The 14,133-nt window shown below is 31.1% G+C and overlaps 1 protein-coding gene across 6 annotated transcripts in view; it reads right to left on the bottom strand.

Annotated features, from left to right (window-relative positions):
• Positions 1-14,133, bottom strand: part of LOC143064220 (ral guanine nucleotide dissociation stimulator-like 1) — a 45,887-nt gene that overhangs the window by 14,814 nt on the left and 16,940 nt on the right. For 3 of the 6 annotated variants that reach the window (XM_076236880.1, XM_076236879.1, XM_076236881.1), the window contains exons 2-6: positions 12,363-12,455; positions 5,122-5,327; positions 3,588-3,656; positions 885-1,069; positions 320-453 (exon numbers count right to left, since the gene is read on the bottom strand). In XM_076236880.1, coding sequence (XP_076092995.1) covers positions 320-453; positions 885-1,069; positions 3,588-3,656; positions 5,122-5,327; positions 12,363-12,455 — 687 coding nt within the window. The remainder of the gene's footprint in view (positions 1-319; positions 454-884; positions 1,070-3,587; positions 3,657-5,121; positions 5,328-12,362; positions 12,456-14,133) is intronic. The other 3 variants (XM_076236882.1, XM_076236885.1, XM_076236884.1) reach the window with 1 other exon arrangement.

Here is a 14,133-nt window from a genome sequence, read left to right as displayed (position 1 = left end):
GGTTTTCAATGTTTAAAATTGTTTTGTCAATCTTATTCTTCTAACTTAACAAACTTTGGCTGAGATTTTCATAATTTTGTAATTTCCAATTGATTCATTAAGCCAGTTTAAAATGTGACAGCAAGCTACTAAAAATTTGAATAATTGTTTAAATAGATTCATGGTGAACAATTCTGATTTAAAAAAGTCCTCAAGAATAAACAGACTGCAGATTAGTTCTGGTGTTCTAGACTTAGCTCTTTAGAATTTATCTGTTTGTTTGTAATATTTGCGACTGCAATGAACCCTTATCAAACCTACTAAACTGCCCAATACTTACTGCATCTTTATATGTCAACTGTTCTGCTAGTCTCTGATTGGAGATATCCATTAACTGTAATGGCTTAACATAATCCATATCCATCATGTGATCTACCTCATCACATAAAGAGAACCGGAATTCTATACCACCATCTTAAAATACACAAAGTTACAAATAATTCAAACTTATTTCATTTTAATTATTCAAGTATCTTGAAGTAATATAATATACAAACTGGCATGCACATTTAATAAATCACGACTGAATCATTTTAAAATAGGACAAAAGACAATATGTTTGTAAGCTCAAATTGATCTCTTTCCAAAGTTACAATCAAACTCCAATTTTCACTTAGAATCATTATCATCAGCACAGGGATACTGTTGTTGCTACTTCAGGTACATGTATTTTCACTAAACTTCTTTAAACAGGACAAATCAAGATTAAGCACATTCATATGTTCAATAAAGTAAACTTTGTAAAAGACTATATGGTCTTAATGTATCAGACCTGCAGTTGTCACATTTTTTTTATCCCTATCCTTTAAATCCTAATAAGACTGCTAACATCACTTAATAAATACCTGATCTATTTGAAGCCTCCTTTTGGAATTTTTCTAACTTGTGTTTGGCTCGTGATGACAAGTCACTGTCAGGTAGGTGGCGTTCTGAGAATTTCATAAGAGTATGTAAGCATTGATAGTCTGGATCTTCTCGAAAATCATCAGGATATGTATCCAACCATACTGATATTACAGATCTTATTGTTCTGGAATGAAAAATACTATACATTATATTATGCGTTGTGTCAATATGAGTAAATATATGATCATATAAAAAAATACTGTAGACCATTGTAATTTTTTTATTTTTTATTTATATTTCTGTTATTTAAAAAATTGCAATTGGATAGTTTTCACAAAAAAAAAAACTGAAACCAAATTTGGGATGTACAGACGTTTGGATGGATGGACGGATGGACAGACATATAAGGTAAATGCCCCCTCTGCTAAAGCAGGGGCATAAAAAATAAATAAAGAAGAAACTGTTAAAGAGGGGTATAAATTGTAAGTCTTACAAATCTAACAATCAGATCCTCCAAGAGATGACAATATTATCTTTGCTATCAAGGTAACAATATTGTTGGTTATACACATGGTATTTCTATCAGGTGTAATGTTATCTTAATTCTCACCATACACACACACAAAATATCAATTTAAAAACATTCAACAGCAAACAAATGGCCTCTTTGTTAAGCTAGAAACCCCATAGACAAGTGCTACCATAGGATTATCACAATATATGGGTAGACAATTCATAAAACGAAATGTTAAAGAAGGTATCAATTTTTGTAGAAAACTTACATTTCAGATTTTATTGAACTTATAAATAAAAGTAAAAATATTCCTACTTTTTTTGTAAAAACAAATTTCTTTAAGCAATCTAAATGGTGTATACAAAATAGATGAAATGGGAAACGGCATATTTGTCCTATCTGATACTTAGGTGTTTAAAGAATCGGAAATTGAAATAAACCCTTTGAGTTTTTTAATCTTACATCATAAAACACATAAGACTCAATATTCAAACATGTTCTTTAAAGTTTTCATGTTTCAGTTCTATAATGGATAGAAAATGCTTTTAACATCCTTTCTGGAACTTTTGAAGTGATCTTCAATATAGAAAGGGTTTATATTTACCAACAAAGTAACTGTGATAAACATCTTACATTATATACTTATGTAAACACAAGCTTTGTACATAAATCTCAGAGGATTCATTAATTAATCATTAATTTGAAAGTGTAAAATGGTACTGGTATTGCCAATAGAAATAGGTAGTGATGAGTTATAATGAGTAAGACATTGAATCATCACTAACAGGCTTGTAGCATCTGCTGGTTAATACTATCTGTCAGTGATTAATATTCATAGGCCACACAAATAAGTTAAGGATTATGTACCCTTCTGTTGATTCAATGTTAAACATATGGAAATTTTATAGAAAATCCACAGCCTTTATCCTTGTACTTTCATATTTGGCAATTTGATGACTGGTAGCTATAAGATTAGTGCATGTAGAGCTAGCATTGATGTCCTTAAAACAAGTATATTAATGTAGTTATTAGTTAAAACAAATAAAAATATGGACCAAATCAAGTACACCTTTGAGGGTGCACTCGACTTTAGTGCCTCAGCACGATGTATTTTGGAATTTACAGGTTGGTTAGAACATTTTGTAGAAAATGAACACTAGCACATAATAGAAAAGCAAGAGAGTAATCTATGTTTCAAATCTTATAACGAAAATCTCTGTATTAAAGGCTGTGGATTTTCTATAAAAATCTTGGTTTATTTGCCACAAAATATTCTTTTTCTAGTAAATGCAATGAAACAGTAATTACTTATGCTTTCCATCAAGTTTCCCCTTGGTATATGTACTTAATGGCCTATCTCTTTTATTCATTATATCTGTAGTTTTGATACAATTGAAGTTTGAAAAATTCGTAAGAAAAATGGCTACAGAAGGGGTCATAAACCTTAACTTCTTTCCTGTTTAATACTACCGGTACTTTAAATTAATTAAGTTTTTTTGGTAACAATTTTCATGAATTTGCATTTTCGTGGGTATTCGATTTAATGGTTTTGCCATGTCTGCATACATTCCTAATTTGTAATTGGTTAGACATTGGAATTCATAGCTCCCAGATATCCACAAAATCTATGAAAATTGTATCCAGCCATTGAATAAAAATGAATTCACAGTATCTGTCAGTGATTAATATTCAAAGGCCACACAAATAAGTTTACTTCCTATCTATCACTAATCAGTGATTAATATGTCAAGGCCACACAAAAAGGTTTACGTCCTTTCCTGAAGTACAAAATGAGGAAATTTCTACTGTTTAAAGATGATAAATCTTTATTGAAGTTTCACTTTTGTTTCATATACTTGAAATTATGCCTGATCACATACAACACAATAATACCATTCATAAATCTATAAATTCTTAATGTTTTCATTGGCGTTTGTTTTTAACTTCATCTAAAAACTACCTCGACCAAAACATTTAACCTGCCCTTTTGTTGACTGTGAAAGTGGGGTCAAAACTTTGCCATTAAATTTAGAAAGATCATATCATAGGGAACATGTGTACTTAGTTTCAAGTTGATTGTACTTCAACTTCATCAAAAACTAACTTGACCAAATGCTTTCACCTAAAGCAGGACAGACCGACAAACAGACCAAAAATCATAATGCCGGTAAGTGGTGGATAAAAATACCTTTGCTGACTGTCATGTAATTCCTTCTTTTCTTTGCTATCAGTACCAGTTTTTCTCAACCATTTAAATCTATAAAACACAGGTTAGAGTTTATATTTTCGGATTGTACATACAAATGTATAATGAATGTATTAAGGAAATTCAAATTCTAATTCTTTATTAACTAATCACAGGGCCATAGTGACTAAATTATGAGTAAAAAATATTCTGTGTACTAGTAGCTAAGTAAAATATAATAGATTCTATGTCATGACACTTTAAAACATGGATATAAGTAAATGTACAAGAACAAAACAGAGGAAAATTAAACAAAAATAACAAAAACATCTTTCAATAGAAATTAAATTTAGCTAGTTTACCATATGTACTGGTGCCATTACACAATAACAAACAGGTGCAGCTTGAGAGTAGATACATTGTTAACTTCTCTAGATGTTTATATTATTATGTAAATAAATATACCATCTCTTGGTATATTTATTTGTTATCATGGAAACAATTAGGTTGCCAAAACACAGGAAATATTTTTTTCTGTTTTGAATGTTTGTCTTGATATTGTTACTATGGGTTTGTCTGTTTGCAATGGCATTAAGTAAACAACAACAAAACGTTAAAACAGAAATGATGACTGATGGTATCATCCTGTTTATAAAACATTTTTTTGTGTTTTTTTTTTAAATATTACAGCACCAGAGTCATTAGTTATTATTTTGAATAATGTATAATTGAATTTATATGATGCATTGTAGTGTTAATTTATTTTAGCAAATCAAGCAGACTAAAAATGTTGAGTAATGCATGACATTATAGCGAAAAAATGTGAACTACCAGGGGACATTTTAGTGCAGACATTATAGCACAGGATTAATACTTAAGCGCTAAAACTTAAAAATTTTTCACTAAAGTGTCATGACAATGCACTCCTACATGAACTTGTTGAAGATAGGAAGTATAAAAACAAAACTTTTCTTTTCTCTTAAAAAAACTTTGGTCTACCTACTCAGTAACAATTGAAATGTTTTTTTAGATACCTCCCATTATAACAATTCATCATCTTTGGTGTTAAAAAGTTTAAGTTTCATACTGGGGGTTATTGGTGGTAAAACATCTAAGAATTGAATGCTTCTTTTGTAACTTCATTGGGTGTAAAAGCATTGACCGAAGAACATTTTGTATAAAGCCCCAAGTGTTTCATTCCAAAAATGTGCACACGGTCAACGCTTTTACAACCCTATGAAGTTACAAAAAGCATTCAATACTTATGATTACTTTTTTTAGCTAGGATCATGAAAACAGTTTTCATTAAGTTTACCTGTGCACTTTATTGTGGGACCTCGTGTCATCATGAATGATAAATTTCAGTGTAATGCAATTGCTTAAGGAATAAAACGAGATTGCAGTGTAGCCAATCAGAATAACGCATTATCATGAAACATACATCTAATGTAATTATATGATAACAAATGACAATGTTCTGGCCTTTATATGGTTATGTACACAATACACAGTGAAATAAATGGTTTTGGTGACTTACCTGTCTATAAGTAAATCTAAAACCTGTTTGGGTGTTGCAAATGTGCGGAAAGTAGCCAAGAAAACATTAACATAAGTCGAGTCCAGCTCTCCTTTTACTGTCACTAAGCTTTCCACTAGTTTTTCTAATCTCCCTGCTTTAATAACTCGTATTTTCTGTGTCTCCCACATGAGATGTGAAAATTCTTTACCTTTTTCATTTTCCAACTGAAATACAGTATTTAACAAAATTATTATATTTTCAAAATACAAGAACTATGAGATTATTATTCAAGGTACTTGCCACTTCTTGTACATTTTGTTCTCACAATCACTTAGAAGAGTGTTCATTTGATATGTAAGCAAAAATATCTTTGGATTCAACACGAATCAAATTCAAGTTAGGGTTCCCTTTCTATTTTAAAAAGGAATATAAAACTTATTATGTATATATGGAAAGGAGTTTCATAAAAATATTCCATAAAATGCTAGGAGATATAATTAAATGTTAGAAACCATCTTTTAATAGATACTGAGAGATGCCCCCCCCCCCTTTTTCCATGATATTTTTACAACTATTTAATTATAATTAAATCATGTAATCAACATGATAAGTTAATAAAAAAAATTTTTAACTTTTAACTATGCTTACTGTACTTATGCAATAGACTATATAAAACAAAAGATGTGATCTGATTTACAATGAGGTAACTGTCTAATGGAGTCCAAATAAAATAGATTAAATGTAACTATATTGATCCCCATACATCCTTCAATAATGAGCTAGACATAACAGTATATTTTTTTTGATTTTTAATATTTTAGACAAACAGGTAACATTCTGGATCATACAAATGTACCTGTTACATTGAGAATGAAAACGGGGAACGTGTACAAGAGACAACATCCCGACCAAAAAACAGAAAACATATTGTAATGAAAAACAATAGATTGAAGATGAACAGTATGTTCTATCTTAATTTTCTCTGACATCGTTAGATGCAAGAATAGAATCATCTTGATAACAACCACAACAGTTATTTTGATTTAGAAAGTAAAAAAATTAGATTTCTGCTGGAAACTGTAAAACATTTTAAGAATAAAAAGAATGATTTAAAGCATTTAGTGATGAGGTTATCATGAAAATCAGAAAAAAAGGCTGCATTAGTGAATGTAAATGATGTAATTATCACGTAGACAAGATCTGTACCCAGCAACATTGTATGTTACTTCCAAGGCTGCACCTAGGTTTAAGTTGCACTTCATATTTACTACAAGAAAGTATAGAAGAACTCAGAGCTTATTTTTTGGGGAAAAACTGGATAACCTACTGAAAAATTATATTCTCAAAATTTATTTTCTGTTGTGATGTTAATTTTATAAATCAATCTGACTGGTAAAGTTAGTTGAAACTTGAGTCAGTTTAACAAAAATACTGACTACTAAGACTGATAGTAAGCGATGAACTTACAATCAATCTTAGTCATAAGTTTTTTTGTGAAACCGACTCCTGGTATTTAGAATAAGATCATCCAGCAAAATCAGGTTTAGTTGTATAGACATGATAGAAGACCTCAGTTAAAATTTAGGCTACTGTAATAATGACCATGTTCTTGTGGTTTATATATTAACACAGAACAAAATGGCTTTCTTTTGCTTTCAGTTTTATTTTGATTGCTTGTACCAGTTTAACACAAGACTTAACAATACCAAATATTTAATCTAATAGCTGTATGCAGAGCAAAATCTGAATTAGAAATTTTATTTTTCACAATTCATCATTATGTACTGCTAGTTTAATAATGATTTCATAATTTTTCACGATTGTAATACTTCCATGACTTTGAGGTTTATTTTTATATTTTCTTTATTCGTCTTATGAAAATGATATGCTTTTAAATAAATGGAAAAAACTCTTACTATGTAAATACAAACCTTTGATCATTTCAAGTTCAAATTTGTATAGCAACACAAAATTTTAATAACAACTTGTTTACTTTTTAAAATAACTTAGGGCATCTTGTTAACTTCACAATGCCTGTAGTTATAAAACAATTATATGTTAATACAAAGGCTACAGTCCTCCATTTTGAAATACCTCAGAAAACAAACAAGTCTTGGTCTTGCCCAAAGCAGTTTATCTCCACCCATGTGTTGTTTGCTATTAACTGTCTTTCATTGTTTTAAATTGAGATTGGAAATTGGGAATGTGTCAAAAAGACAACCCGACCTAAGAGCAGAAAAAAGCAGAAGGCTTCCACTTGGTCATCATCACAGTGAAAAAAATTCTGAATCCAGAGGCTGGCCTTAGCTGGCCCCAAATAAAACTAGAGGCTCTAAAGAGCCTGTGTCGCTCACCTTGGTATATGTGAATATTAAACAAAGGAAGCAGATGGATTCATGACAAAATTGTGTTTTGGTGATGGTGATGTGTTTGTACATCTTACTTTACTGAACATTCTTGCTGCTTACAATTATCTCTATCTATAATGATCTTGGCAAAGTAGTTTCAGTGGAAAATGTTAGTAAAAATTTACAAATTTTATGAAAATTGTTAAAAATTGACTATAAAGGACAATAACTCCTTAGGGGTCAATTGACCATTTTGGTCATGTTTACTTATTTTTAGGTCTTACTTTGCTGTACATTATTGCTGTTTACAGTTTATCTCTATCTATAATAATATTCAAGATAATAACAAACTAGAGGCTCTAAAGAGCCTGTGTCGCTCACCTTGGTCTATGTGAATATTAAACAATGGACACAGATGGATTCATGACAAAATTGTGTTTTGGTGATGGTGATGTGTTTGTAGATCTTACTTTACTAAACATTCTTGCTGCTTACAATTATCTCTATCTATAACAGTACTTTCTGTGGAAAATGCTATTGAAAATCTTCAAATTTTAAGAAAATTGTTAAAAATTGACTATGAAGGGCAATAACTCCTTAGGGGGTCAATTGACTATTTTGGTCATACTGACTTATTTTTAGTTCATGGACATCACATTAAACTTCAAACCATATAAATGAACTGAAATTAAAAAAAGATTCAAAATTAACAAAGAATAGAGACTCCAGACTATGATAATTATTTGGGGGCAAATTCCTGTTAACCACATATTTTTTTTCAAAATATCAGACAAACAAAACCTCTCTACAGTTTTATTGTAGGTGTAATCATACTCAAGAATCAGAATATTTTCAAATTAAATTGAGTGTAACAGTGGAAGGTGTAGATATATCATTTCACAATTAAGGTGCTCTATGCTTTAATTTTCTACCCTGTTTCTATTGGAAATGAATTTCTCTAAAGTTTTGTTTAAAAATGCCTTGGTTCACACTGACACTGTTGGTTTTTGGGAGCATATATACCATACATATAAGATGTAGTACAAATGTATTAATCTTCAGAACACAAAACGTCTGATAAGTATGATAGGAAATTTAATTCAATCCTTATCAAACTTGCAATAGAGGAAAATATTAATCATTTTTTTCAGATAGAAGGAAGTGGAATGAACATCTTATCTCTGAAATGAATCAATTCAAACCTCTAAAATCAATGACCTTGTGCATTTTGTGGTTATATAACTATAGAAGTTAATGCAGACTGCCATTAAAATGTCAAAAAAACAACTTTTAAATATAGCATTACAGCACTAAAAACAATAAATCATGAACTTTTACTAGTTCAAGGTAGAATAAAGTGGCTTGTACTCTAGCTAAAAATATCTTGCAGTTGCCAAACTGGCACTTTTGATTCTGTTAAACCTTTTTTCCTCAAAATTTCTTTCTTCACACAAAACATTCAAAAACCCCCAAAAATTAGGCCAACCTTAAAAATATGTTTGTTTGCAGTTTTCCGACTGTACCTTCAGACTGAAGGGTCGGTAGGTAGGAAAATATTTTATTTTATCGGCCAAAATACAGTTTAAACAAGCAGTTACACTAAACCAAGTTTCTTGTGAAGAAAAAAAAACATTTTAAAACAACAAACACTGGACATGCTGAAAACCAACATCAAATGAACAGGCATTTTCAGATAAAAAACTTTTTAACCAAAACTGAAACTTTAACATAGTGTCATTATCCAATTTATGACATAAAATATGGTATAATTATTAAATACTGGAACACTTATAAACAAGGAATGTCATTATGACTAGAACTGATTTAAAGAAATATATTCAGACATGTATGCTTCTTGACTAGAATGTTTTCATGAGTAGAGTATTTTCATCAGAAAAATGTATATATATTATAGATTTATAAGACAATTATTAAAGAGTGTATTTTTAATAAAAAAAAAAATAACCATTGAATCTTCCTCAATTGAAAAAAGGCAACTTGAAAAAAAAGTATTAAGACATCCGACTGTTTTCATATTTCTAACAATATTTAATTATATGTGATAAGGTTATATTTTTGCCAGGCTTTAATGAAAACAAAAGAAATCTAAAGTTTGGGGTGAAATCCATAGCACCCCATTAAAAGTAAATGGTATGTACTGAAATGTTTTTAATGCATAAAAAAATTGGCGGCATAGCTCATAAGGACATGTTTTAATTGAATTCACACAGTTTGGGTATATTTAATATTGTAAGAAAGAGAATAATTGCAATGAGTGGGGCAGCCCCCCTTATGCCAAAGGAGCATACTCATTGCAATCGAAGATAGATTTAATATAGAGAGAGTATATTTATTTTTCAAGCTAACCATTCATTTTCTCTACATCTTTGTGTAGTTAGGGTTGCTTCTTATTGATTTGGCATGAACTATATCCATTAACATTTCAAATGAGCCCTTCCTCCGTACAGGCGTGTTTACAGATATCCATGAAGATTTAAGTCACGGAGGAGTGGTTTCATCTTTGTCGTCTTCACAACGATTTGTAGAAAATATGCCATACTTCAAGCTGCTGTCGAATTATTTAACCACTGAAATTGGTTCCATAAAGTCAGGCTCCACAGATTCTGAACCCGATTTGTTTGAGACAGAATGGTTATCGTGTCAGTTATGAATATCCGCTGCATCATCGTCAATGATATCATCACACATCATTACATGTGCCTGAATCTGTATAAACAGTTTACTAATAAACTTTTTTGTTTGTTATTTGTCTTAAAATTGACACGAGACGACAGCGTAAAGTACTCCTCTGTGACTTCATGGATACCTGTAAACAATTTCCATGTGCTTTATCATTAAATGGTCACATGAACGCTTGACGGGAAGCTAAGAAAAACCGAACTTGAAATGCGTAATTGACCCAGACTTTAAATCATTTCCGGAAAGGACCCAAAGTTCCGGATCGCGTCAATAGAGGTATTAAAAAAAATTTCTTCAAATTTAAAGCAATAAAATTTTCACACTCGGGAGGATTTTCAAGGGTCGGTCGGTAAACTGCAAACAAACAATATTTTAATTTAAGCCTTACATTAATTGATTGGTGTTAAAAGTCGCTTTACATTTCAGTACCATTGCACTATTTCGTGACAGTCCTACCTTTGGTAGGAAAACTGACAATCTTAAGTCAATTAAGACTGGAGTCAAACGCACCTGCCAAGTGCCTGATTTTAACTCACAACCTCAGTGTTGACAGGTTAGTGATACAGTTGTTCAATTATTACTTAGACCATTAAGCCAATAAGGCCTCTAAATTTACATTAAAAAGAACCATTAAGAATATTTGGAATCAGATGACTATTTTTGTTTCAATTTCATCAGCAATCATCCTTAATATAAATGCATCATATAGTATTATTAAATTTTTGTCTTATTTTGTAACTTCCAATCTCAAATATCAATGTAACTTGCTCAAATATCAGTTACATCTTGTGAAAAATAAGATGTGAGGAGGTCAACTAAAAGATGTACAGACAACATCCAAAGCATATAAGACATAAGCACTAGATGCTCTTAAGAGCCTGTGTCACTCACCCTGGTCTATGTGCATATTAAACAAAGGAAACAGATGGATTCATGACAAAATTGTGTTTTGGTGATGGTAATGTGTTTGTAGATCATAATTTACTGATCATTCTTGCTACTTACAATTTTCTCTATCTGTAATGACCTTGGCCCTTTAGTTACAGAGGACAATATTTTGTAAAAACTTACCAAAATTTACCAAATTAAAGAAAATTGTTAAAAATTTACTATAAAGGGCAATAACTCCTTAAAGGGTCAACTGACCATTTTGGTCATGTTGACTTATTTGTAGATCTTACTTTGCTGAACATTATTGCTGTTTCCAGTTTATCTTTATCTATAATAGTGTTCAAGATAATAACAAAAAAACGGCAAAATTTCCTTAAAAATTACCAATTGGAGGACAGCAACCAAACAACCAGTTGTCCAATTCATCTGAAAACTTCAGGGCAGATGGATATTTACTTGATAAACAAGTTAACCCCTTGCAAGATTTGCTTTAAATGCTTTAGTTTCAGAGTTATAAGCCAAAATCTACATTTTACCCTATGTTCTATTTTTAGCCATGGCGGCCATCTTGGTTGGTTGGCTAAGTTACCGCACACATTTTTTATACTAGATACCCTCATAATGATTGTGGCTAAGTTTGGTTAAATTTGGTCCTGCAGTTTCAGAGAAGATTTTGGTAAAAGTTTACAAAAATTTACGAAAAATTTGAAAAAAATGACTATAAAGGGCAATAACTCCTTAAGGGGTCAAATGAACATTTTTATCATGTTGACTTATTTGTAGATCTTACTTTGCTGAACATTATTGCTGTTTACAGTTTATCTCTATCTATAATAATATTCAAGATAATAAGCGAAAACCGAAAAATTCCTTAAAATTACCAATTCAGGGGCAGCAACCCAACAACCGGTTGTTCGATTCATTTGAAAATTTCAGGGCAGATAGATCTTGACTTGATAAACAATTTTACCAAGATTTTTGTAAAAGTTAACGACGACGAACGCCAAGTAATGAGAAAAGCTCACTGGGCCCTTTGGGCCAGGTTAGCTAAAAAAGACAAAAATTTAAAACAGAAGACAACAAAAACGTGACAAAGCAACATTAACATTAGTATAAAGAAAAGAGGATAAACAAGTATGGTCTGAAGGGTAAGACTTTCCTGCTCCACTACTGAGTCTGTATGACATGTACAAATCTGATGCTCTGTGAACTCCATCTTGATTGACATTTCTTAAAAGAAATGTTGCTGAGACTTCTTCAGATACAATATTAAGTATTACTTTTTAATTGAGTAAAATTATAATAAATAATGATATTTACCGCACCGAATGAGTGGTATGTGATTTTCTTGAGATAAACACTGTACACTGCTCCTTCTTCTCTCTCCTCACGCCAAAAACGTGTAATGTCATCCTGAAATAGATTTTACAACATAGTTTTACACAAATGCAAGAGATTAATTTGGTTTTAACTGTACAGTTATATATAATTAGACCTCAACACTCAGACCTCCGTCACCTGTTTATGAAGTTCACCCTCTGGATAAAACAAAACTTACCCTATAAGAGAGGTGACATTTTAATTGTGGAGGTTTAAAATGCAAAGGTTCATGTATTACTACTGAATGACTAGAAGAGTCTCACCAGACGAGATACTACAAATTATTTTATTTTCATGGGTACCATTTTTTATGGATTGAGGAAAACTTGCATTTTCATGGATATTTGATTTTGTAGTTTTGCTGAAGTCTGCATAAATTCCTAGAGATAATCTGTAAAGCTTTGGACATTGAAATTCTTGGTTCCTGGGTTACCAAATAATCCATGAAAATTGCCATCCAATGAATAATGATGAATCCCCAGTAGATTTTTGCCTAATAGATGTGACCTTTATGGCAGGTTTAACTGTATTCTTAAGTTAAATAGACCTGTGAATTAAACTAATTGTGTCTTACTGCAAGGATCAAAACTGATGGTAAAATAAAGACCCACAGAAACCCAAATGTAACTTTTGGCAGTTAAGTTGTAGGTGTTATATCTCAATATTCAAATACAACACACTAAAACAAATTAAAAGGAACTTTAATTTCTATTTACATTATGTTTTAATTAATTTTTAGTGATTTTCAAGAGAAAGAAGATTTTCTACATACATTAAAATTTATTTCCATAGACACTTATATGTACCATATGTATCAAGGTTCTCCTTGGCAGCTTTTTATTAATTGGTATATTGCCAAAACAGTCTGCATTAAGTAAAAAGCATAATAGGAAACCTCAAAATCATAATTGGTGTCAGTTGCTTGATAAGCTCTCAAAAAGAAGATTTTTTAAGTATGAAGTCAATGTATGACCAAATTTGTTATCAGAACACTCATTTGTAGAAACTTCCAAATAAACATATCTCTTCCACTTGAAATGAGCACTTCGGAATAAGATCAATAACTGAATAATACAAATAAACTGTTGTCCTAGGAATGCATGATACACCTTTCTTTTGCATATTGAAATTGATGCAAGAATAAAATGAAATATAAAAGTAGTAGCGGATCCTTTTGAACAATCAATGCATTAGAATGGGGACATGTAGTTGGATCCCCCTTTGTCCTGGGTTAGGAACCCCCTTTTTAAAATGGCTCCGCTCCTGCAAAGGGTTTCTAGTCTGAATTTGATTAAATACTTATTGTTGAAGGCTGTACAGTGACCTCTTGTGAAGAGTTGTTTCACTGCAGTGATATTGTTTGCCTCAAATTACAGCCGAAATTCGGCCTTTTCCCCTAGAGAAATTTCCCAATTACTAAAAAAAAATGGCTTAAAATTCCTCCCAAAAAGTTTTACATTTTCCCCAAACAGTGATGGCATTGGTAGTAATGTTTGTAAATATCGTACTCATGTTATTATTTTGATAGTAGAAAGCACTTTTGAGATCCGGTTTTCTGATCAGAATCATCATGGTGTTTGTAACACATGAAGTTTTCAATGCATTAAGTACCATCATTGCTTCTGTTTCTTTCCCCTCTCCGAAAAGTACCTTTCAGATTGAAAATGTCTGACAACCAAAATATACATGAAAAAACAGTGCAAAAAAGACA

Source organism: Mytilus galloprovincialis, chromosome 2 (assembly GCF_965363235.1).
Source record: "Mytilus galloprovincialis chromosome 2, xbMytGall1.hap1.1, whole genome shotgun sequence".
NCBI lineage: Eukaryota > Metazoa > Mollusca > Bivalvia > Mytilida > Mytilidae > Mytilus > Mytilus galloprovincialis.
The sequence above is the reverse complement of the archived record's forward strand: the minus strand, read 5'-3'. Positions and strand labels throughout refer to the sequence as shown.